The sequence below is a fragment of the Chionomys nivalis genome, chromosome 7, assembly GCF_950005125.1.
Source record: "Chionomys nivalis chromosome 7, mChiNiv1.1, whole genome shotgun sequence".
Taxonomy (NCBI): domain Eukaryota; kingdom Metazoa; phylum Chordata; class Mammalia; order Rodentia; family Cricetidae; genus Chionomys; species Chionomys nivalis.
Window position 1 is genome coordinate 65,729,369 of NC_080092.1, and position 23,393 is coordinate 65,752,761.

General features: G+C 37.9%; 1 protein-coding gene across 1 annotated transcript in view; it reads right to left on the reverse strand.

Moving 5' to 3' along the window:
* Positions 1-23,393, reverse strand: part of Usp32 (ubiquitin specific peptidase 32) — a 137,735-nt gene that overhangs the window by 39,143 nt on the left and 75,199 nt on the right. Inside the window, exons 10-19 of the mRNA XM_057774344.1 lie at positions 21,469-21,552; positions 21,061-21,122; positions 17,758-17,860; positions 15,218-15,410; positions 12,438-12,613; positions 11,810-11,950; positions 8,847-8,964; positions 3,773-3,927; positions 2,718-2,799; positions 843-917 (exon numbers count right to left, since the gene is read on the reverse strand). Of these exons, the coding sequence (XP_057630327.1) occupies positions 843-917; positions 2,718-2,799; positions 3,773-3,927; positions 8,847-8,964; positions 11,810-11,950; positions 12,438-12,613; positions 15,218-15,410; positions 17,758-17,860; positions 21,061-21,122; positions 21,469-21,552 (1,189 nt within the window). The remainder of the gene's footprint in view (positions 1-842; positions 918-2,717; positions 2,800-3,772; positions 3,928-8,846; positions 8,965-11,809; positions 11,951-12,437; positions 12,614-15,217; positions 15,411-17,757; positions 17,861-21,060; positions 21,123-21,468; positions 21,553-23,393) is intronic.

Consider the following 23,393-nt stretch of genomic DNA (forward strand, 5'->3'; position numbering starts at 1 on the left):
GCTGAACCCTAAGGATTCCAGGCATACCTGTGGTGTACAGACATAACTGCATTCAAAACACCCATACACATAAAGTAAAATATAAACTTCAGAAATTAAAAAGAATTATTTTTGAGAATTCTATATACATACACAATGTATTTTGGTCATCCCCATCCAACCACTTCCCATAAGACACTGTCTTTTAAAACAAACAAATTAACAAAAATATATTTGTGAATTATTATTTGTATGTGTATATGTGGGCATTTGAAGATCAGAAGATTATGTGGGTTTATTCCTCCATTTTACTTTCTATGACAAGGTCTCCCACTGAACCTGGAGCTCACTAATTGGCCGAGCCGCCTGGCCAGGAATCCTTCTATTTTTGTCTCCACAGTGTGGAGATTACAGGTATGTACTGCAGTGACTTAATTTTTACATGGGTGCTGGGGCTCTGAACTTGGATCCTCACAGTCCTATCCTATGCACTCTACCATCTGAGCTATCTTCCTGGCCCTTATTAATATTTTTTGAGACAGAGTTTTTTACTTTGAGCCCAGACTGCTCTAGATCACTGCTTTATCTCAAGTGTTGGGGTGACAAAAGTATATCACCATATCCAGTGTATAAATTATTTAATTGCAGAGTTAGAAAGAAATCTGAAAAAAAAAAACCTTAAAGAGTTTACCCAACAAGAACAAAAAAGAGTAAGTTTAAAACTGTCTAAGTTAGATGTGGTGGCCTCTCTCCAGAGGTAGCAGGAGGATCAAGTTCAAGTATTCAAGTTCAGTCTAGATGACATAGTGAAAGTATCTCCAACTACAACAAAATAAGTCTGTAAAAATAATATACCGACTTACCTTTATGTCTGTCTATTTTGCTACTATTTGCTATAAAGGACATTTCCTCAGGCCAGCTCATATCTTTGTTGCGAACTGGAAAGAAGATTGGAATGTATTAACTTCTTACCCATATGATTCAATCACTCAAAAAGCCATGTTAAAAAATTATTTCTATTACCAGAACTTAAAAAAAAAATCAAGTAAATTTTAGTAAGTCTAAAACCATTCCAATTCTTTATATTTTGAGTGTTTCATGGAGCCCAGGCTAGCCACAGACTTGCTATATCTATGTGTAGCCAACGATAACCAGACTCCACTCCATGAGTGCTGGTATTACAACTATAGTTAGTTTTGTGTGGAGTAGGAATCAAATTCATACATGCTAGTCTGGGCAGTGGTGGCATACCTTAAATCCGAGCACTTGGGGCACTTGGGGTGGCAGAAGCAGGCAGATCTCTCTGAGTTTGAGGCCAGCCTGATCTACAGAGTTCCAGGATAGTCAGGGTCACACTGAAAAGCCCTGTCTTTAAAAACTAAAACAAACAAAAATCAAAACAAAACAAAAAAATCTCATGCATGCCAGGCAACAAGTCTACTAACTGAATTATATCCCTATATCCTTAGCCCTTACTGTTTTTTTGGTTAATTGATCTCACTCTCTCTCTCTCTCTTTGGTTAATGTACAAAATAATGAGTTCATCACAGAATCTTTACACATCATCATCATTATCATCATGATAGCTTGTTCAATTCTACTCTTTCTACTGGGGATTTTAAAGTCATTTCAAATAATAATAAGATACTACTTCAAGTACTAACTTGAAGTTAAAATTGTATTTAAACATCTACAGAAGTAACTGAAGTTTAGATATAGTAAAATTTCCCAAACTTAAAACATCAGAAATATGCTGGGCAGTGACGGTGTACGCCTTTAATCCCAGCACTCGGGAGGTAGAGGCAAGTGGATCTCTGTGAGTTCAAAGCCAGCCTGGTCTACAAAGCGAGTCCAAGGACAGCCAGGGCTGTCACAGAGAAACACTATCTTGAAAAAAACAAAAAACAAAACAAACAAAAATCAGAAATATGAAAATCTTTTCATCGAATTAACAATTTTTGATGCAATCCACTAATTTCATCACATGCAGTGTTTTCATGAGGCATTATGGGGAAAAACACAACTTCAACATGAATGCGCCATGTGTAAATCATCGGTGAGTACAGGAGCTGCACTGTTGGTGAGGGGCCAGTGCTAATGAATACTAGAGTCTGAGAGGAGATGGGAACAAAACTTAGTGGGTAGGATGCCTCACATGCATGGGATCCTAGGTTCATTCTCCAGTACTGGGGGAGAAATGTTGGTATCTTAACTCAAAATGGTAGTCTGAAAATTTTATAAAACTTCATAACTTACAACTGAATTTACCTGTTGCCACCCACATTTTCCTTCCTTGGTCAGCCTAAGGCTACATATAAACAGGCCATTCTTCTTTTGAAACAATCTAGTAGGTAAGAAACACACTAGGAGTTCAGTGGGTCTGCTTTAACATAAGGAATATAATGCTAACTATCTTGAGAAAATTGTAAAATGGGATTCCTTAGTGAGTAATTCTGTAGAGTCTTACCCTAAGCTAAAACTTAATCTATGCCATCATATGGGAGGCAGAGGCAGCAGGATCAGAGTAAAAAGTAAAAGATCTTCCTCATCTATTCAGTGAAGTTCAAGGTCAGTTTGGGCTATAAGAGATTGTCTCAAAAATACAAAACAACAATTTCCCCAAATTAACCCAACACACACCAACAACCCATTAACAAAACTAAACACTCCCCCACATACATCACCACTACTACAGATGCCCCCCCAATCTAATATAGATGTGCATTTCTATTCTGTACCTTCAATTACCAGGTGCTGCTCATCCTGGATTTTCAAATATTCCAACCTATGATCCTCATCATCCAAAAGAGTCAGGTAGTTCTGTAGAGAAGAAAATGCTTCTGTTAATTTGGCTAGTAAACTTGAAACAAATACAAAAATAAAAATGAATGACAACTACTATTCCTTTGCACTTACATGATTCATTTTACAGATATTTAGTTGTTCAAATATATAGTTTAGGGGACAAAGTGACGGAATGATGGTGTGTTCTAAAATTTTACGTGTTGCTGAAACAAAATTATATATAATTTGTGGAAAGAGTAGATAAGTCACTACAGACCAAACCAAAGTTCACCAAGACAACAGAACTTGCAGAAAATAAAGCTTCATTCCCCTTTACTGTGAAAACTGGGGTATAGAATGTTAAGTGACTTGCCTCAGCTATACAACTAACAAATGGCAGAGTAAGGATTTAACTCTTAGTAATGTAACTTTGTAACTGAATTTACCTATTTCCCTATTGCTACCCATATTTTCCTTCCTTGTGCACACAAACTGTGCCCTTAATTCCTGTATGATTATGCCTCTATTTTTTTTTTTTTTTTGCTTTGTTTTGGATTTTTTTTGGTTTTTCGAGACAGGGTTTCTCTGTGGCTTTGGAGCCTGTCCCAGAACTAGTTCTGTAGACCAGGCTGGTCTCGAACTCACAGAGATACGCCTGCCTCTGCCTCCTGAGTGCTGGGATTAAAGGCGTGCGCCACCATCGCCCGGCTATGCCTCTTTTTTTAAAATTTTTTTTCTTATGATTATGCCTCTTAATGGTGACTAAAGCAGGACACAATAAAGAATATATTAGAGAATAGAGAAACTTTAAAAGTCTAACGTTTTCATTGAGAACCCAGAAATGGCTTTTAGCATAACTACTACAGACAATTCTCTTATTTATGAAATACAGTTAAACTCTTTTTTGAAACCCAGAGCCTAGTATATATTGAACGAGTGCTTTACCACCGGACTATATCCCCAGCATGATTTAACATCAGACTTTTCATGAGTCTGAGATGTTTCTTACCTCACTATTGTATAGCCATAGTCGCATATCTTCCTCTTTGATGCGAAGCCTTTGAGACAGATATTCATGAATTTCCTTGATGGTTTGCATTCTACTAAAACAGCCTGTATAGGCTAATACCCGCTTTAGAGGCGCATTTGGAGAAGGTACATTTCCTATAGTTATAATAGGTATGATAAGGAAAAAAGGAGACATTAAAAAAAAATATATATATATATATATATATATATATACAAACAAACATAAAACACCGGTCTCAGCAATGGTGACCATGGTAATTTAGAAAACAATGATGAGAAGTAAGAAGTAAATGTCTAATAATTTTATAAATGAAGAATATTATGAAAAACCTGAATATGGATGGACATGGTAATCCCAGCACAAAAAGACCAAGAGTTCATCAGAGTCATCCTCAGCTACATAAAGGTCAGTCTGAGCTACACAAGACCCTGACTCAAAGAAACCAAAGTAGGGGGCTGCTTGAGAAAATTGGAGACCCAAATATCTTAAAGCCTCAATTTTGGAAGAATAAAAATAAAAGCATAGTGATCCAAATAATTGACATATTTTGATCCCAAGAATGGGAACATGATGATAAAAAAAAAAAAAAATAACTGACATCAGTATATGGCTGTTCTCAGTTTGGTCATAATAGCAAGATGAAATAAAATTCTCATTAATAATAGGGAGGGGCTGGGTGGTGGTGGTGCATGCCTTTAATCCCAGCACTCAGAAGGCAGAGGCAGGAGGATCTCTGTGAGTTCAAGGCCACCCTGGTGTACAAGAGCTAGTACATCCAGGACAGCCTTCAAAGTTACAGAGAAACCTTGTCTTGAAAAAACAAGAAAACAAAAAGAATTTCGGGAGGGGATTAGGGATTTAGCTCAGGAGTAAAATGCCTGCCCAGCATGTGCAAAAGACCTGGGTTTAATGCCCAGAACTGGAAAATAAAATAAAATGAAGAGTGGGGGGTCCCTGAAATAGAATGGAATTTGAATTCAACAGATAGTTAATTTCGTTCACCTAATCTAGTTCTTAAAACTCAGAATTGCAGCTGGGTGGTGGCATATACCTTTAATCCCAGCACTCGGGAGGCAGAGGCAGGCAGATCTCTGTGAGTTCGAGGCCAGGCTGGTCTACAAGAGCTAGTTCCAGGACAGGGATGGACAGAGAAACCATGTCTTGAAAAAAACCTAACCAAGCCAAACACAGACAGACAGACAGACAGACAGACAGACAGGGAGCGCGGGTGAAAGAAAGACAGAAAGACAGAAAGAGAGGTAGATATAATCTAGTTTGCCTACCCAACCTGTTGGCAACACAATGACCTTGAATTCCTGAAGTGCTCAGAGTAGAATCAAAAAGACTGGTGATACAATTGTCTTTCAGGCTCTTAGAGGTGTTGATGTGAGAACTTTATTATATATACATATATACTAAATATATTAAGTCTACTTACACTTAAAACATGAAGGAATAAAATGACAAGGCCTATGAAAATCAAAGACAGGTTATAAATGCGCTAAATATTGGTCAACTAACTTAGTCAACAACCTAGACAAAAGCTGTAGCTTACAACAGTTATACATACCTACAAGAGGTTAGATTTTTGTTAAGTTCTCCTTTGAAAGGAAATAATCTTTTGTTTGTTTGTTTTTTGAGATAGGGTTTCTCTATAACTTTGAAACCTGTTACTAGCTATTTTAGTACTGGCTGGTCTTGAACTCACAGAGATCCATCCACCTGCCTCTGCCTCCCGAGTGCTGGGACTAAAGGTGTATACCATTACCACCCGGCTAAAAAAAGTAATTTTTAAAAAAGCCTAGTGAATATCGTTAATAACTGAGTATTTGACCAAGAAGCACACAATGTATAGCATAAAAAAACTCAACCATGATTTTTTTAATGTGTAGCAAAGCAAATATTTATCTATTAGCAAGCAAAAAAAAAATAACCCTTAAAACAACAGATTTCTTCAATTATACATCAGAGGATTAGTTTTAAGATTACAGCAAGAAAGCAGTTTTATAAAATTCAAAATAATGATTCATTTTATAATTAGTCAGGAATAAAATTTCAAACTAAGAAACAAATTTGGAGAATCAGCACTATCCCATTCTAGAATTCAGAAGCACCGGCAAGCATAATGCCCCAGCCAATCTTCATTTTCCTAGGCCACAAAAAGGAAAACTGAGTTCCAGAGCCTATACAGTTTAGCTCATTCAGCAGGCAGCCACTTATATGCATAATTTTGTGCTTTTGAAGAGAACCAGCAAATCAGAAATTCACATAAGCAGCAAAAATCTAGGATCAGCACAAGAGTTACAAATACTTACTAAAAATGCAACAACGTATCTTGCCTCTCATGTTATCTTTCAAAGAGAATCAAAAAAGACATGCTATGGGTGCCATGGAAGGTATGCTTAACATTTCTATTTACCAGAAAGTTAAATAAAGAATATTTCATAAAGATTCTATTCATTGTTCATGATTTTAACGTTAAAGAGTGAACACTGTTTTGTTCTAATTGTCATGAAACAATATGTGAAATCATCTTCATACATTATCTGAAGGTAGCCTTTTAAAAAGATTTACTTTCTTGAAGATTTATTTTTTTTAAATAATATGCTTATTTTTATTTACGTGCAAATGGTGTTCTTGCCTTCATGTATGCCTGTGTGAGGGTGTAGGATCTTTTGGAACTAGAATCACAGACAGCTGTAGGCTGTCATGGGAGGGTGGGAATTTGAAGCTGGGTCCTCTGGAAGAGCAGTAAGTGTTCTTAATTATTGAGCCATTTCTCCAGACCAGATTTATTTATTTTTATTTTATGTGTGTAAGTATGCATGTACATGTGTGCCTGGTGCCTGTGGGGGTTAAAAGACGTGTCAGAACCCCAAGTACTACTGGCGTTAAGGATGGTTGTGAGAAACCATGTGGGTGCTGGGAACTAAATCTGGGGTCTGGCCTGTCCCTTTAAAAGACAAGCCCCGCCCACTCCCTCCCGCATCCACTGCAGAGGCAGGCAGATCTTACTGCCTGCCTGAAGTCAGAGTTCTTCCTTTCCATTTCAATCTCTCAATCTCTCTGTCTCTCACTCTTCTCTTCCCTTCCCTTTCATAAGGCACTAAATAAATATTCAATTTCCAACTGCACTCTGCATGGCCTGCGTATCCATCAAGGTCTCTCACCCACCAGGCAGCTTCCTGCCTGGGACCCTCGTGGCCTGCTGTGGTTTCAGGACCTGCTGCCTGTTGCTGCTTGGGGACCTGCAGCATTTTACTTAAGCCATTACAGTCTGGGCAGGACCAACAAATGATTTTAACCACGGAGTCATTTCTCCAGCCCCCCTTTAAGGAAAATTCAAAAGAGAGCTAGCACTTACACAGGGTTTACAGATAGTCATAACATTCTAATAACTAAAACACAGTTCAAGACTTTGAACTGATGAATTAATTTTAAAATTTTGCTTTACATTACTTAGTATCTGTGTGTGCGTGTAAAGGTCAGAGAACAACTTGTAGGAGTCAGTTCTCTCCTTTCAGCATGTGAGTCTGGGGATCAAACTCAGGGTTGTCAGGCTTGGTCACAAGTAACTCATGGAGCCAGCTAGCCAGCTCAAATATTTTTTTTTAAGTTTGTTTATTCATTCATTCATTCATTTATTATGTATACAATGTTCTGCCTGCATGTATGTCTGCATGCCAGAAGAGGGCATCAGATCTCATTACAGATGGTTGTGAGCCACCATGTGGGTGCTGGGGATTGAACCCAGGTCCTCTAGAAGAGCAGTTAGTGCTCTTAACCTCTGAGCCACCTCTCCAGCCCCTCTATTTTTTTTTTAAACTGAAGAGTAATTTCAAATATTTGCAAGGGAAAAATACATAAATATTCTCCATCAATAAAATTTAACTTAGTTTAGAATCAAAGGAGAACCTTATTCATGTTATATATTAAGAGGAACATTTTGCCAGGTGGTGGCAGTGCATGCCTTTAATCCCAGCCTCAGGAAACAGAAGCAGGTAGATCTCTGTGAGTTCAAGCCAGTGTGGTCTACAGAGCAAGTTCCTGAACAGGCTCCAAAGCTACAAGAAACCTTGTCTCAACATTCTATCCACCCATCCACCCACCCACCCATCCATCCATCCTTCCATCCACCTTGAGATAGGGACTCACTACCTGGCATTGGTTGGCCTGGAAATTGCTATGCAACCAGGCTGGCCTTGAACTCAGAGAGAGCCACCTGCCTCTGATTCTAGAACACTGGGATTAAAGATGTGTGTCATCAGAAACAGGCTGAGGACATGTGTAAGATAATGATAGATTTGTTTTTTTTCCCCTTTGTTGAGGGATGGCTTGGCATTTCTCAAAGCCACAATATTGGGCTAGAGATGTGACAAAGTGATAGACAGAACATCTATCTAGCACACACAGGGGCCTAGGCCGAACATTTATCAACACTACCAAAAAGGAAACAACAACAAAACAAACAAAAAACCCAATCAGAATGCAACCACAAAAAAACTTCCTCAAAATCAAAGCAAATGTATTATGTGTATTATGTCTCTTACAAAATGTTCTTAGCTAGTACAATAAATGCTTCTCATTTTGTTAAAATAAAAGTAGCTCATAAGGGATTAATTATGTCAATAAATTTGAGTAAGGTTGAAAAAAATCAGTCAATGATTGGTGAACTGCATCTTAGGGATAACAACAATTTACAATGGCTTAACTAAAGAAAATTAAGTAAAATCTATTCTATTTGCTATTTTCATAAACTTACAAACTATAAAAGAAAATAAACCTTAGTTTTGCACCTAAGAAGAAAATAAACCTTAGTTTGCACCTAAGAGTTTGCCTCTGTCCCATCCAATCTTGTGCATGACCAAAGATCTAAGCTCACAAGTGATTTACTGATTCTGTATGAAAGCAAAGGGCATATATTAGCACAGTGGCACCAGACTTTGAGCAATGTGATTTTCCATTTATTTTTAAGGAAATGCATGGCATTCTTGCTGCATTCTTAAGTTACCTCTAGGCAAGTGCTGAGGAAACATTCTCAGGCTCATCATACCCATATTCACCCAGATGTTAGACTGCTGAGTCCGTGTGGCGGGCTGCTGTCGAAGGAAGAGAAGATAGCGAGGAAATAATTCTAGTTCTGGGATGTCCGTCTTGCTATTCTTGATTACCTATTTTTGTAAAAGATTAAAAAAGTAGTGATAACTCTAAAAAACAAAACCCTTTTAGTCAAACTTAAGTTTCTATTAAAAAGTTTTATAATTTATTGATCTTATGAGTATGAATGTTTTGCTAGTTTACATGTATGTGCATCACATGTGTGCCTATTGTCTGTAGAGGACATAAGAGGGCACTAGATCCCCTGGACCTGGAGATACAAATGACTGTTACCCGCCATGTTGGTACAAGGAACCAAACCTAGGTCTTTTGAAAGAACAGTAAGTGTTCTTATAAACTCTGAACCATTTCTTTAGCCCCTCTTGGTGCATTTTTGAAAATTATTTTTACTTTATGAACATTTTTTAAAAAGAAATTAACATATGTACATTCCTTAAAATTTTTTTTAAGCTGGGCAGTGGTGGCACATGCCTTTAACACTACCACTCAGGAGGCAGAGGCAGGAGGCAGAGGATCTCTCTGAGTTGGAGGACAACCTGATCTATAAAGCCAGTTCCAGGACAGCCAGGGACACACAGAGAAACCCTGTCTAAAAAACAAACAAAACAATTTTTAAGCTGGGTGTGATGGTACACACTTTAACCTCAGCATTCAGGAGGCTGAGGCAGGTGTATCTCTGTGAGTGACAGGTCAATATGGTCTACATAGTGAGTTCCAGACTAGCCAGGGCTATGCAAAAAGACTATGTCTCAGCCGGGTGATGGTGGCGCACGCCTTTAATCCCAAGACTGGGGAGGTGGCGGAAGGCAGATCTCTTTGAGTTAGAGGCCAACCTGGTCTACAAGAACTAGTTCCATTCGAGGCCAGCCTGGTCTACAAGAGCTAGTTCCAGCACAGGAACCAAAAAGCTACGGAGAAACCCTGTCTCGAAAATAAAAAAAAATAAAATAAAATAAAAAAATAAATAAAAAAAAAAGAACTAGTTTCAGGACAGGCTCCAAAGCTATAGAGAAATCCTGTCTCGATAAACAAAAGACAAACAAACAAACAAGACTATGTCTCACTCCCCACCAATAGACCATTTTATTATTTGGTGTGTGTGGGTGTTTTACCTGCATGTATGTCTGTTACCACATGAGTACAGTATCCTTGAAGGCTCAAAGAGGGAATCCTCTGGAGCTGGAGTTTAAGAATGGTTGAGATATATGTGTATTTTAGATCAAACTCAGATCCTCTACAAGAGAATTCAGTGTTATTAATCACTAAGTCATCACTCCAGCCCCCATGTGTATGGGCTTTTGCCAACATAAATGTATACACACCATACGTGTACCTGGTATCCACAGAAGAGATTGTCAGGTCCCCTGGAACTGAAGTGTCAGATAGATGTCAGCCACCATGTAGGTGCTAGGAATCAAACCCAAGTTCTTTTGCAAGATCAGCCAGTGCTCTAACCACTGAGCAAGCAATTCTCTCTAGCCCTTAACCTAAGGTCCTCTTCTTAAAGACAGTGTTGCTCTATATAGTAGGCTGCCCTGAACCTATGACCCTTGAGTATTGGTATACTAGTCATGTGTCACACACCTTTAATCCCAGCACTCAGGAGGCAGAGACAGGCGAATCTCTGAGTTCGAGGCCAGTTTGGTCTACAAGAGCTAGTTCCAGGACAGGCTCCAAAGCTACAGAGAAACCCTGTCTCAAAAAAAAAAAAAAAAAAAAAAAAAAAACAGCCGGGCGGTGGTGGCGCATGCCTTTAATCCCAGCACTCGGGAGGCAGAGGCAGGCGGATCTCTGTGAGTTCGAGACCAGCCTGGTCTACAAGAGCTAGTTCCAGGACAGGCTCCAAAACCACAGAGAAACCCTGTCTCGAAAAAAACCAAAAAAAAAAAAAAAAACAACAACAACAACAAAAGGCATGTGTCACCATTCCAAGCTCTGACATTAATTTTAAAATATTCAATAAGTTCACTACCTGTATTTTAGTAGCTTACTCCTACATTCAAGTTACAAAGATTTGAATATGCTCAGGTTTCTGCTCCTAAATTAATCTTTCAAGATTAGAATTTATGGACATTTCTATCCCACCTTTCATTTAAAAACAAAATTAAGTGTCAAAAACCAAAACAAAACAAAACCCTCCAAATCTCAGATGTGAGTTTAGTTTTAGTTTTCAACACTCAATAGCTTCTCTTCAAAACGGACAAACCATTACAAAGAAATCACAACTGCTCAAGGAAACATCATCCATGGAATCTCAACAGTTCAGCTGCCTAAACAAGACCTACCTAAGGACAACACCAAGGCATGCTAACATGGAAAGGGAATCAAGCAGCCCCACCCCTAGGCAAAAAACTATAGGCAACAAAGAAATGCTAAGAGAGGGAGAAGTAGTCTTTCCCCATGGAAGAGGCCCCTAATTGGTTATTTAATACCCAGGTCAGTCAGCCTTGAAACCTTGCACATGCAACACTGAATGGACTACTGTATATATTTGTGTGTGTGTGTGAGCACACACCTGTGCACATACGTGTCTGTAAATAACAATTGGGGAGGAAGAGGCCAAGAGTTTGGGGTGGAGTGGAAGGTGGTGGGAGGAATCAGAGGAAGGAAAAAAAAATGGAGAGAAATAATATAATTACATTTTAATACCTTTCCAAAACCTTAAGTATTACCTAAATACTAACTGAATACATAAAATGTAAAGGAACTTAAAATTATTTTTCAATTAATTTGAACAGGTTTCAAATACTGTGCTACCATAAGGTAAGAATTAAATTGTGACTAGAGAAATTCACACAGAAAAGTGAATATCAAACTCTGGCCTTCATACACCACGCATGCACATACACACATCCTTCTATGACTACTTCTTACATAAGGCACTATTAGGATACTTACTGGTCGAGGGAGGGCCAGGTTTGCGCCATACCAATGATAAAGTGCTCTCCATACAGGTTCTGGGACCATTTCATAATCTCTTCCATGGATTAGCTGTGGAGTTCGTTTTAATCGTCCTCCTTCTAGTGTTAATGACGTAGCCTTAGAAAAAAATGAAATTTAAGTATTGTTTTTAATTTTATAGTCTCTTGTACATCAAAAAAATGTAGACATAGAACAAATTAATATTATTTCCTAGTTTCACATTGCTGGAAATAAATTTATTCGTCTGTGATTTTTGGTGGCTCCTATTCTGTAAACAAGTTTTCCCAGAAAATGGGATTTTGGCAGAGATTTGTAAGTTTTACTTTTCAGTGAACTATTTAAGAAAAGGAACTCTGGGTGAGTAGGGTGGTATAGGCATTTAGCACCAGCATTTAGGAGGCAGAGGCAGGTGAATCCTCTTGAGTTCCAGGTCAGCCTGGGCTATACAGCATATCCTCTCTCATAGAGAAGCACTATGAGATGACATCATGCCTATGACAGGCTAATTTAGATGAACTACAATGCTTTTCTTTATGCTAAAACCTTCGAAATTTAATGGCTACTTGGAAGAGAACAATTTGAAAGTCTGATGTCAAACACCTACCTTTACTGGTTCTTGAGTTACTAGTGGCTGGTTATCAATAGCTCCTGGCTTCTGAGGATTAAGGTGCAAAAGGATATTCCCATTGGCTCCTAGTACACACTGGTTGTTATTGTCAGAAGTATTATGTTGCCTTGCAAAGCACATATCTGCCCCTGGTGTGCCAGAATACAGAAAGCCTATCAAGAAACAAAACAAAACAATAATGATAGTTTCTTAATTTTAGTGTTTTTGTTTTTTGTTTTCTTGAGACAGGGTTTCACTGTGTAACAGCTTTGGCTGTAATGGAACTCACTCCATAGACCAGGTTGGCCTCGAACTCACAGAGATCCATCTGTCTCTGCCTCCCAAGTGCTGGGATTAAAGGCATAAGCCACCACAGTCCAGTGAAGCTATTTTTAGTTTTTTTCTTCAGAAAATGACTGTACCTTCTTTTTAATTTATTTAACTTTATTTTATGTGCATTAGTGTGAGGGTGTCAGATCCCCTGAAATTGAGGTTACAGATAGTTAGGAGTTGCCATGTGGGTGTTGGGATTTGAACCTCAGTTCTCTGGAAGAGCAGCCAGTATGCTCCAGACCTTATTTTTGGTTTGTCTATATACACAGGCTTAAATATATAAATCCAAATGTCCATGTATTTTGTTAATGCTCTTATCCTGGTATGTTACTCAAGTTTTACATTTTGATAAATATAGAAGAAGGACAGATGTATTCTTTCTAGATAAAAGACAATAATAGAATTAGAATACAAGTTTTTACCAACTGAACATTTGAACATCTTCCTAGACTATACAATAATTTATAATGAGAATTACAGGCCAAGTAGTTGTGTTTTCATACTCCCTAAAATTCTCATACTGCAAGCATTATTCCAAATATTCTTGGCAAAAACAGCAATAGGAAGCCTCTAAACCTCTGTCCCTCTCCTTCTCCCTATCTCTGAGTCAAGGTGTGTATATCTCTGGCTAGCCAGGCACTCATATTATATAGATCAGGCTGGCCTTGAACTCAGATATTTACCTGCCTTCTATTCCCCTTAAAGGTGGTTGAGTGTTACCACACTCAGTGCCTGTTTTCTTAATATAGCTATTTAAAAAGAAGTCATGATCTTTATAATAGAAAAACACAGAGAAAAATGCCTAATAATGGCAGAGTTTGAACCTAATAGTATTTTAAGATATTTCAACTCTCAACTAGATGTCAATCTTTTGTAAACATTCTAATATTCAACTGCTTTGTAAACTTCTATTCATGGTACTACTCATCCTATGGGTAATAATGTTATATAGTAAAATACACATCAGAACCTGGACTCAAATGGAAAAAGAAATGATGATGGAGAAAAATATGAGAATGAAATGTGGTGTTAAAGCAGATCACAATACTTCTAGGACCACTAAATGATTTCTGTCATGTCAGATAGGGAGGGAAATAGTAGAATGAAGGAAACGCTAGTTCTGCCAGTGTGCTTACTACTCCCACAGAAAAAGGAAGTAAATGTCAGAAGAGAAAATGTTTGAGGGTTTTAGTATTTTATCAGCAATTAAGAGGAATGATTCTCAAGTTGAATTATAGTAGTACTAAAGTATCTTCCTTGTAAGTATAGAACCATTAAGCTTCAGATAAGTACAAAGGACAGAAGGGAATTATGGTAAGTATTATTAATATATAGTATTTTAACAAAATAAATCTCAAACTTCTGGGCTGAAGTGTTAAAACAATCTAATACGAAGATTCTAATCCAATGAAGGCATGTTTATGATTAAGGAGTTCTGGATACGGATAATTTTATTTTCTTAAAAATCTGTATTCACTAGACTGAATTTATTGGCAAAACATTAAATAGCAATATGGCTTGGTTAATGAAAAATGAAAGGACTTTCATAGTGAGAGATTATGTTTACTTAAAAACCAATAATACACTCAAGAATTTTATAACTGAATATTTCATTCAAAATATATTTCTTTGATTGGAAGCCTGACATTGATACTGTTCTGGTGTAGAGTTCCTTCTGTTTGTGTGTTGCTTTCATTGGTTAATGAGTAAAGAAACTGCCTTGGCCTAGTTGATATGGTGGAACTAAGGTAGGTGAAGAAAACAGAACCGAATGCTGAGAGGAAGAAGGGCAGAGTCAGAGAAGCCATGGATCCTCCGCCTGAAATGGACACCGGTTAGAATCTCTGGTAAGCCACGGACATGTGGCAATACACAGATTAATGGAGATGGGTTAAAATAATATGTAAGAGTTAGCCAATAAGAAGTTAGAGCTGCCGGGCGGTGGTGGCGCACGCCTTTAATCCCAGCACTCAGGAGGCAGAGGCAGGCGGATCTCTGTGAGTTCGAGGCCAGCCTGGTCTACAAGAGCTAGTTCCAGGACAGGTACCAAAGCTACAGAGAAACCCTGTCTCGAAAAACCAAAAAATAAATAAATAAATAAATAAATAAATAAATATAAAAAAAAAGAAGTTAGAGCTAATGGCCAAGCAGTGTTTTAATACAGTTTCTGTGTGGTTATTTCAAGTGTAAGGTAGCCAGGTAGCCGGGCAGCCAGGATGAACAAGGGGCCCTATCCTTACAACACTGTGCCCACAAAAGCAGACTCAGAAAGAATAATCACGAGTGTGGTGTGGTGGTACATGCCCGTAATCCCAGTACTTAGGAAGTAAAGGCAGGAGAAGTTCCAGGTCCTCCTCAGCTACAAAGCCAAGGTCAAGGCTAGTCTGGGTTACTTGAGAACCTGTGTCAAAAACATTATTAAGCCCCATGGGAGACATATTTACCACTGCCAGTAGACTCTGAGGCTTCAGATGCAGAAGAAATGTTGTCTGAGTATTTCTCTTCTGTGGTATTCATATAACTGAGGTTATTACTGATTCTATCTTCTCCCTGCTCCATAGAATGTGCTGCTGTTCCAAATGAAAATTTTCCCCCATTTAGAACTGATGATGGCTCAATCACAACAGGGTTGGCATCCTAAAATCATAAAAAATAAGACAAATATAACATTCTACACGTAACTGTAGCTTTTAAGGAATTATTTTTAACTTATTCTATTGTGTTTTATGTACATGTGATGTGGGATTCCCCTCTGTATGCTATGATTGCCATTAATGAATAAAGAAACTGCTTTGGACCTATAGCAGGGCAGAACTTAGCTAGGCAGAGAAAACTAAACTGAATTCTAGGAGGAAGAAGGACAGAGTCACAGAGAATCCATGGAGCTGCTGCTGAAGACAGACGTGCTGAAGACAGACGTGCTAAAACTTTGCTGGTAAGCCACGACCTCGTGGAGATGCATAGATTAATGGAGATGGGTTAAATTAAGATGTAAGAGTCAACCAATAAGAAACTAGAGCTAATGGGCCAATCAGTGACTTAATTAATACAGTTTCTGAGGGAGCTGAGCAATGGGAATGAAACAAGCAGCCTCCTTACAACATACGTGGGTGTTTTGCCTCCATGTGTCTATGTATCATGTGTGTGCCTGGTGCCCTCAGAGGCCAGAAGAGGGTGCTGAAACCCCTGGAACTGGAGTTACAGAAGGTTGTAAACTGCTATGTGGGTCCTAGGAATTGAACCTGGGTTCTCTGGTAGAGCAATTAGAGCTCTTAACCACTGAACCATCTTTCTAGTTCTTAAAAACAATTCTTATCATTGTGAGTTGCTAAAATCATTTACTATATAATTAAATTTTACTTCCTTAAGGGAAGAATGAATATGTATATACACACATATACACAATGTCCATAATATATTCATATAATACATACAATATACTCAACAGTACACTGAAAAAGAGTGTACCACATAAACAAGGTCTGAAAGGCACTGATTACCACATACAGCAAAACATTCAAAATCAAAGGAGAAGAACAATTCGTGCTAAAAACAAATTTAAGAAATTTATGTTCACCAAGTTAGATCTACAGAGGACACCAGAAGGATACTTCAATCTGAAGAGAAGGTTAACCACACCAAGAGGACAGAAGGAATAATAACAGAAAAGTTAATCAGAAGAGGTGGGGGAAAAAAACACCACTACTACAACAAAATGTCAGGAATTAAAAAATTATTCAACAATAACTCTCAATATCAATAGTCTCAATTCTCTAAAAAAAGACAAAGTCTTGCAGATTGGCTTAGAAAACAGGATTTATCCTTCTTCTGCCTCCAAGAAACACACCTCATCATTGAGGACAAAAACTATCTTAGGGTTAAAAGGATGGAAAAGAGTATTCCAGGCAAATGGAACTAAGAAACAAGTAGGTGCTGGGCAGTGGTGGTGGTCCATGCCTTTAATCCTAGCACTTAGGAGGCAGGGAGTTCAAGGCCAGCCTTGACTACAGAGTTGAGTTCCAGGATAGCTAAGGCTACACAGAGAAACACTGTCTGGAAAACAAACAAACAAAAACAAAACAAAAAGAGATTCCCATTTGTCTACTACATTCAACATTATTTGCCAACAGGTACCTGAAGTCTACATACATTTATTCACTGAGAAACACTACCCTCCATGTTTGCTGTTTATGTTTTATATTGGAAAACACATGGGCTAGGCATGTAGCCAAATGGCAGTGTGCTTGTCTAGTGTGTGAGGCACTAAAGCTCAACCTTCAGAACAGCAAACTGAACTTAAATAAGATCCACTTCCTGAGTGCAGACTTAGAAGTGTGGATAACTATGCTCAGCTGAAATGAAGTTTCTTAAATAAGAAAATAACACTTCTTACTAATTTCCTCAAATTTTTCTTTTCTTTCTTTGAGACAAGGTTTTTTTTTTTTTTATGTGGTCCTGGCTGTCCTGGAACTCCCTATGTAGACTAGACTCACAGAGATACACCTACCTCCAGCTCTCAAGCACTGGGATTAAAGGTGTGGGATACCACCACCCAGCCTCTCTCCCAATTTTTTAATGTAAAAGGTGAAGGACAATGCAAATAACATAGCTGACAACACATTATTTTAGAAACCAGTTGCTACACTGAATCCCAGGTCTACACTGAAAAAGATAACCAGGTTTATTTTTCTCTCAGCAACAAATTCCTCACAAGTAAAAGAAATATAACCTCTTCCCTCATAGAGAGAGAATTCAATGACATATAGAGTGGGTAACATAAATAGGCACCTCCTTTTTCATAGGGTTGATGATAAGGGAAGAAATTTGTGTAGAAATGCATATATACAATTTTTACAAATACTCATTTCCTTTCCTGTTAAGTCTTGGTCTAAGTTGGCATGTATTGTTACTAGGTAATACTTCTACAATCTGATAGAGTTGAAAATGTTACTATAAAATTTATATAGATAGGAATTTAACTCACGTATTTGACATATTCTTTCCACTGTTGCCACCACTGTGTGGAGATGATAAACCAATTGTGTCCTGGCTGCAGACCATACCTGCTTTCTCGTTCTAACCATCCTCTGTACATACAAAAGAAAGCCAATGCATAAAAAGAAATTGTGTGAAATTAAAGGCAAGACTGTAACTTGTCACTAGAATTACTTTCTCTTTCATTAGAAATTTCAAAACAGAAAAACACAAAACACAAAGATGTACTCAGCAAAGACTGCCACTATTGCAACTAATGTAGTGGAACACTGTTCTACCAGAAAGTCAATTTCAATAGTTACAGGCCACAGCAAAGCATCATTCACAAACACTGTTGGGGCTGGAAAGATGGCTAAGTGGGAAAGTGCTTACCCACAAGTACAAGGGCCTGACTTCAGATCCAGCACTATGTAAAAGCCAGGTGTAGTACTGCATGCTTAAAATTCAAGCACAAAGGTTGTATGTAAACAGGTAGATTCCTTGAGTTTTTTTGGCCAGTAGTCTAGTCAATGGGTAACTGTGATGGTTTGAATGAGAATGGCTCTCATAGCTCATGTTTGAATGTTTGGTCTCTGGTTAATGGAATTATTAGGAAAGGATTAGGAGACACATCTTTGTTGGTGATGTGTCACTGGGAGTCAGCTTTGAGATCTGAAAAGCCTATACCAGACCCAGTCTTTTGCCTTTTCTTTACTTGCTGCCTTGGATCATGATGTAAGGTGTCAGTTACCGCTGCTGCCAAAGCTTGCTGACAAGGTGATCATGAACTAACTCTCTGAAACTGAAAGGAAGCCCTCAGTTAAATGCTTCCACAGTTGCCTTAGTCATGGTATTTCTCATGGTAATACAACAGTGACTTACAGGATAGGAAGACTCCCGTAAGTTGTCCTGTGACTGCCATACATGCCCCATCACATTCCCGTCCTCACAAAAAAGTAGGATGCAGTAAAAATTGTTTGAAAAACACCATAATAAAAACTCTTCGTATGCTAGTAAAAATAAATTTAAAATAACAACAATTTAAAGCTATCCTAGTGGTAAGAATCAGAATTTCATTGTGGTTTTGATTTTATTCCCTTAATAACTAATTATATTGTTCATCTTTCCATGTGTCTGGAGACTGAATATCTCTAATGACACACATGTCCACTGATGCAATGAAAACACTATATAACCAAACACTTGTAGTTCTCTGCATTTTAAGTTATATCTCACACAGACATGTGTTATAAGAATAGCTAACAAAACAAAAATATCAAGCTCATTAACTCAAGACACATCTATAAGTTTTATTATGATCCATTAGGTAATCTGAAAAATATAAAGATTATACTGATCAAAGTCATAAAAACCACTTGTTACATACAGTTTGTTTGTTTTGTGTTATCAAAACAGAGTTTCTCTGTGTAACCTGGCTGTGCTGGAACTTGATTTGTGGACCAGGCTGCCCTTGAACTCAGTGTTCTCTGTCCTCTGCATCCAGGTGCTGGGATTAAAGGCATGCACTACTACTGCCCGACTACATACAGCTCTTTAAATAAAACTCCAAATTGATATCAGATAATAAAATCCTGCCACAAGGATCCTTGCTATAATTGATAATGACATAGACTGTCTTGCATTTTAAAAAATATACTTGAGGACATTCAACTGCTCTAAGACAACTGAGACAAATCACCACTCTCATTTTTCCCTCCAAGGAAACTTAAAAACATCTATTATTGTGCATGCACGCAAGCAAGTATGAGTGTGTATGTGTGTATTCTTGCATGCACCTACGTCACTGCATGTGTACAGAAACCATAGGACAAACTCAGGGCTTTAGAAATCCAGTCAGGTCAAGGGCACAGCTGTACACAGATGTCATTGCCTCATACAGTACTCCCTAGATGTGTTTTGATTGTCCCCTCTGGTGGCAACTGCTAAAGGAGTTGCCTGTTCTCTATATTTTAAACAGTTATCTTTTTTTTTTTAATATTTATTTATTTATTATGTATACAATATTCTGTTTGTGTGTATGCCTGCAGGCCAGAAGAGGGCACCAGACCTCTTTACAGATGGTTGTGAGCCACCATGTGGTTGCTGGGAATTGAACTCAGGACCTTTGGAAGAGCAGGCAATGCTCTTAACCGCTGAGCCATCTCTCCAGCCCAACAGTTATCTTTTTGTTGTCGAGCTGTAGCATCTCCTTATACATTCTGGCTAATGAAGGCTTATGGAAGCTACAGTTTGTTAATATTGCCTTTCACTTTGTAAGTTGTCTTTCATATAAACAAGTTTTAGTTTGTGAGGAAGTCTAAGTTACTTTGTAAGAGAATGCTTTTGGAGTCACATCTAAAAACCAAATGCAAATCCAAATAATTTATTTTTCCTTCCTACTTTCAATTTATCTCTTCCCCTACCACTATCAAAATCATTTTAAAGAGAGTGTTTTATTGGATATAAAATTCTTAGTTGGTTTTTTCTACCCTTCTTAATTCTGAATTCTATACTTTTTTACGGAAAAGTTGGCTACTCTTTAGTGATGTTCTCCCATTATGACAAGCTGATTTTATCTTGCTGCTCTGAAAATTCTTTTAGTAACTACATTAGACTGTAAGTTTTCTACCACTGACTGACATCCCTGCCCCAGTACAACTTTAAAGTTAAGCAGAATTTGACTTTTAAATTAATCTAGTTCCGGGGCTGGAGAGATGGCTCAGAGGTTAAGAGCATTGCCTGCTCTTCCAAAGGTCCTGAGTTCAATTCCCAGCAACCACATGGTGGCTCACAACCATCTGTAATGGGGTCTGGTGCCCTCTTCTGGCCTGCACGTATTATACACAGACAGAATATTGTATACATAATAAATAAATTTAAAAAAAAAATTAATCTAGTTCCTTAGCTAGGAAGAATGTCTTGGGATTAAAGGTGTGGGCCAGCTGGGCGGTGGTGGCGCACGCCTTGAATCCCAGCACTCGGGAGGCAGAGGCAGGCGTATCTCTGTGAGTTCGAGGCCAGCCTGGTCTACAAGAGCTAGTTCCAGGACAGGAACCAAAAAGCTATGGAGAAACCCTGTCTCAAAAATCAAAAAAATAAATAAATAAATAAATAAAATAAATAAATAAATAAATAAATAAAATAAATAAAAAAAATAAAGGTGTGGGCCACCATGCAGGCCTCTACATGTAATTTTTAAAAATAGCTTTACTTTAATAACCAAAGCAACACATATTGTTCCTTGTAACTAATGTATTTCAGGCGTAGAAATTTCAGCTATGTAATAAAAAAACCCATGAAACTATAAAGTTACCTAATAATTTGTCCTTCTTCTTCTGGAGTAGCTGGTCTTAACCCCAGAACTATGTGGCATACCTAGGGAAAAAGAAAGGACATTCAAACTTTACTAGTGGAACCAATGATTAGTCTGAGTAATATTTGATGTGATTTATACAAAATCTACTTTTTAAATGGGAACTGAATTAACATTGGTTTAACTGGTTAATTATCAATTGTTACCTGAGGAAATTTAACTTAGTAGTGTGGATTTTTTTTTTTAATGGAGGTTAACTTCCAAATCTCCAGTAACAGAGTAGTGTTTGTTTTACATCTGTAATAACCAGGCATCAGCTGTCAAGAAGAGACCAATTTCCATTTCTTCACTAATACAGGCACATGACAGAAGGCACCCTCCCAAATCTGTCATTTGCCTCAAACATACCTGGAAGAGGAGATTCAAAAACTCATTGGCAAGAACATTTTTCACACTCCAGATCTGATAGTCTTCCAGAGTAAGATGGCCCATCTGAAAGAGAGACATTTAAGCTGATCCTGTCAATAAATGTCATTTATTACAGCACTAGAAAAAAAAATCATATTTTTTGAAAGCAAACTAATAATATACATATGGTATGGGTTCACACAAGAAGCTCCCAGCACTCGGGAGGCAGAGGCAGGCGGATCTATGTGAGTTCGAGACCAGCCTGGTCTACAAGAGCTAGTTCCAGGACAGGCTCAAAAACCACAGAGAAACCCTGTCTCGAAAACAAAAAAAACCAAAAAAACAAACAAAAAAAAAAACAAGAAGCATAACAATTAGTATCAATTTACAAGTGATTACAAATGATAAAAAAATCTATAATTTTATTCAAGCAGTCAGTGGAAACAAAGCATTTATTAACAATTTCCTTTCTCCGACATGATTTTGGAAATAACCTGCACACAGTGACAAGGATCTGTAATTTCAGCACTTGGGAAGTAGAAGCAGAAAAATCAGGAGTTCGAGGCCATTCTTGGATACCCAGAGAGTTTGAGACCAGCCTGGGATACAAATAGCGAAATCCTTTCTCAAAAAATAAAGAACGACAACAATAATAGATGTCTTAGATAAATAGTGAGATATCATATATACATAGTATATAGTACCAGTGAATCAGCAAAATACCCAAGTTCTATCCTAAACTGTCACTATTTTATTATCATGGTTACATGGAGACTTGAGCAGCTAAACAATCTGTTCAATGGTCACTGAAGCCAGAAATATTAAACTTCATTTAACATAAAAATACACTACTTATTCAGGGCAGTGGCAGCACAGGCTTTTAATCCCAGCACTGGGAGGCAGAGGCAGGCAGATCACCAAGTTTGAGGCCAGCTTGGTCTACAGAGAGAATTTCAGAATAGCCAGGGCTACACAGAGAAACCTTATTTCAAAACAACCAAAAGAAAAAAAGATATTTATTATTATTATTATTTTTAATGTGTATGAGTGTTTTGTCTGTATGTCTGTCTGTGCACCACATGGATGCGCGATGAAGCCGCAAACATCATCCCTCGGTACTGGATTTGCAGTCAGGGGTGGGTCACTGGAAAGCAAACCAAGTATCTTGGGAAGAGCAGCCATTGCTCTTAATTACTGAGTCATCTCTCCAACCTGCTCTTTTTTAAATTATATAATGTGTTTTCACCCCCCACCCTCTGTGTGTGTGTGTGTGTGTGTGTGTGTACAAAGTACAGAAGAGGAGAGTAAGTAACTGGAGTATACAGGTAGTTATGAGCTAAATATGGATCCTTTGCAAGAGCAGTACATACTCTTAATTGCTGAGCCATCTTTCTAGCCATAGATAGCAATACTTGTGTATTTGTAAGATATTAAAGGAAAGTGTTTAAACTGCATCTCTACACAAAGCAATTTCTTTTTCCTTTTGTTTTTCCAAGAGCTGATTGTCCTAGAACTCTCTCTGTAGACCAGGCTGGCCTCAACTCAAGAGATTTGTCTGCCTCTGCCTTCTGAGTGCTGGGATTAAAGGTGTGTACCATAACCATTCTATCATCTTTTAATTAATGAGGTTTTACTATGTAGCCTAGAACTCTTTTTTTTTTTGTTTTTTTGTTTTTGTTTTTGTTTTTTTTTTTTTTTGGTTTTTTGAGACAGGGTTTCTCTGTAGCTTTGGTGCCTGTCCTGGAACTAGCTCTTGTAGACCAGGCTGGCCTTAGCCTAGAACTCTTAATCCTGCTCTCCTATGTCAGACTTCTAAGTAATAGGATCATAGGTGTGAGCCATCATAACTAAACTAAAAAGCAATTTCTAATAGTTCTTTCTCTAGGTTTTTATTTTTACACATACCAAACAGAAGTGGACACCTT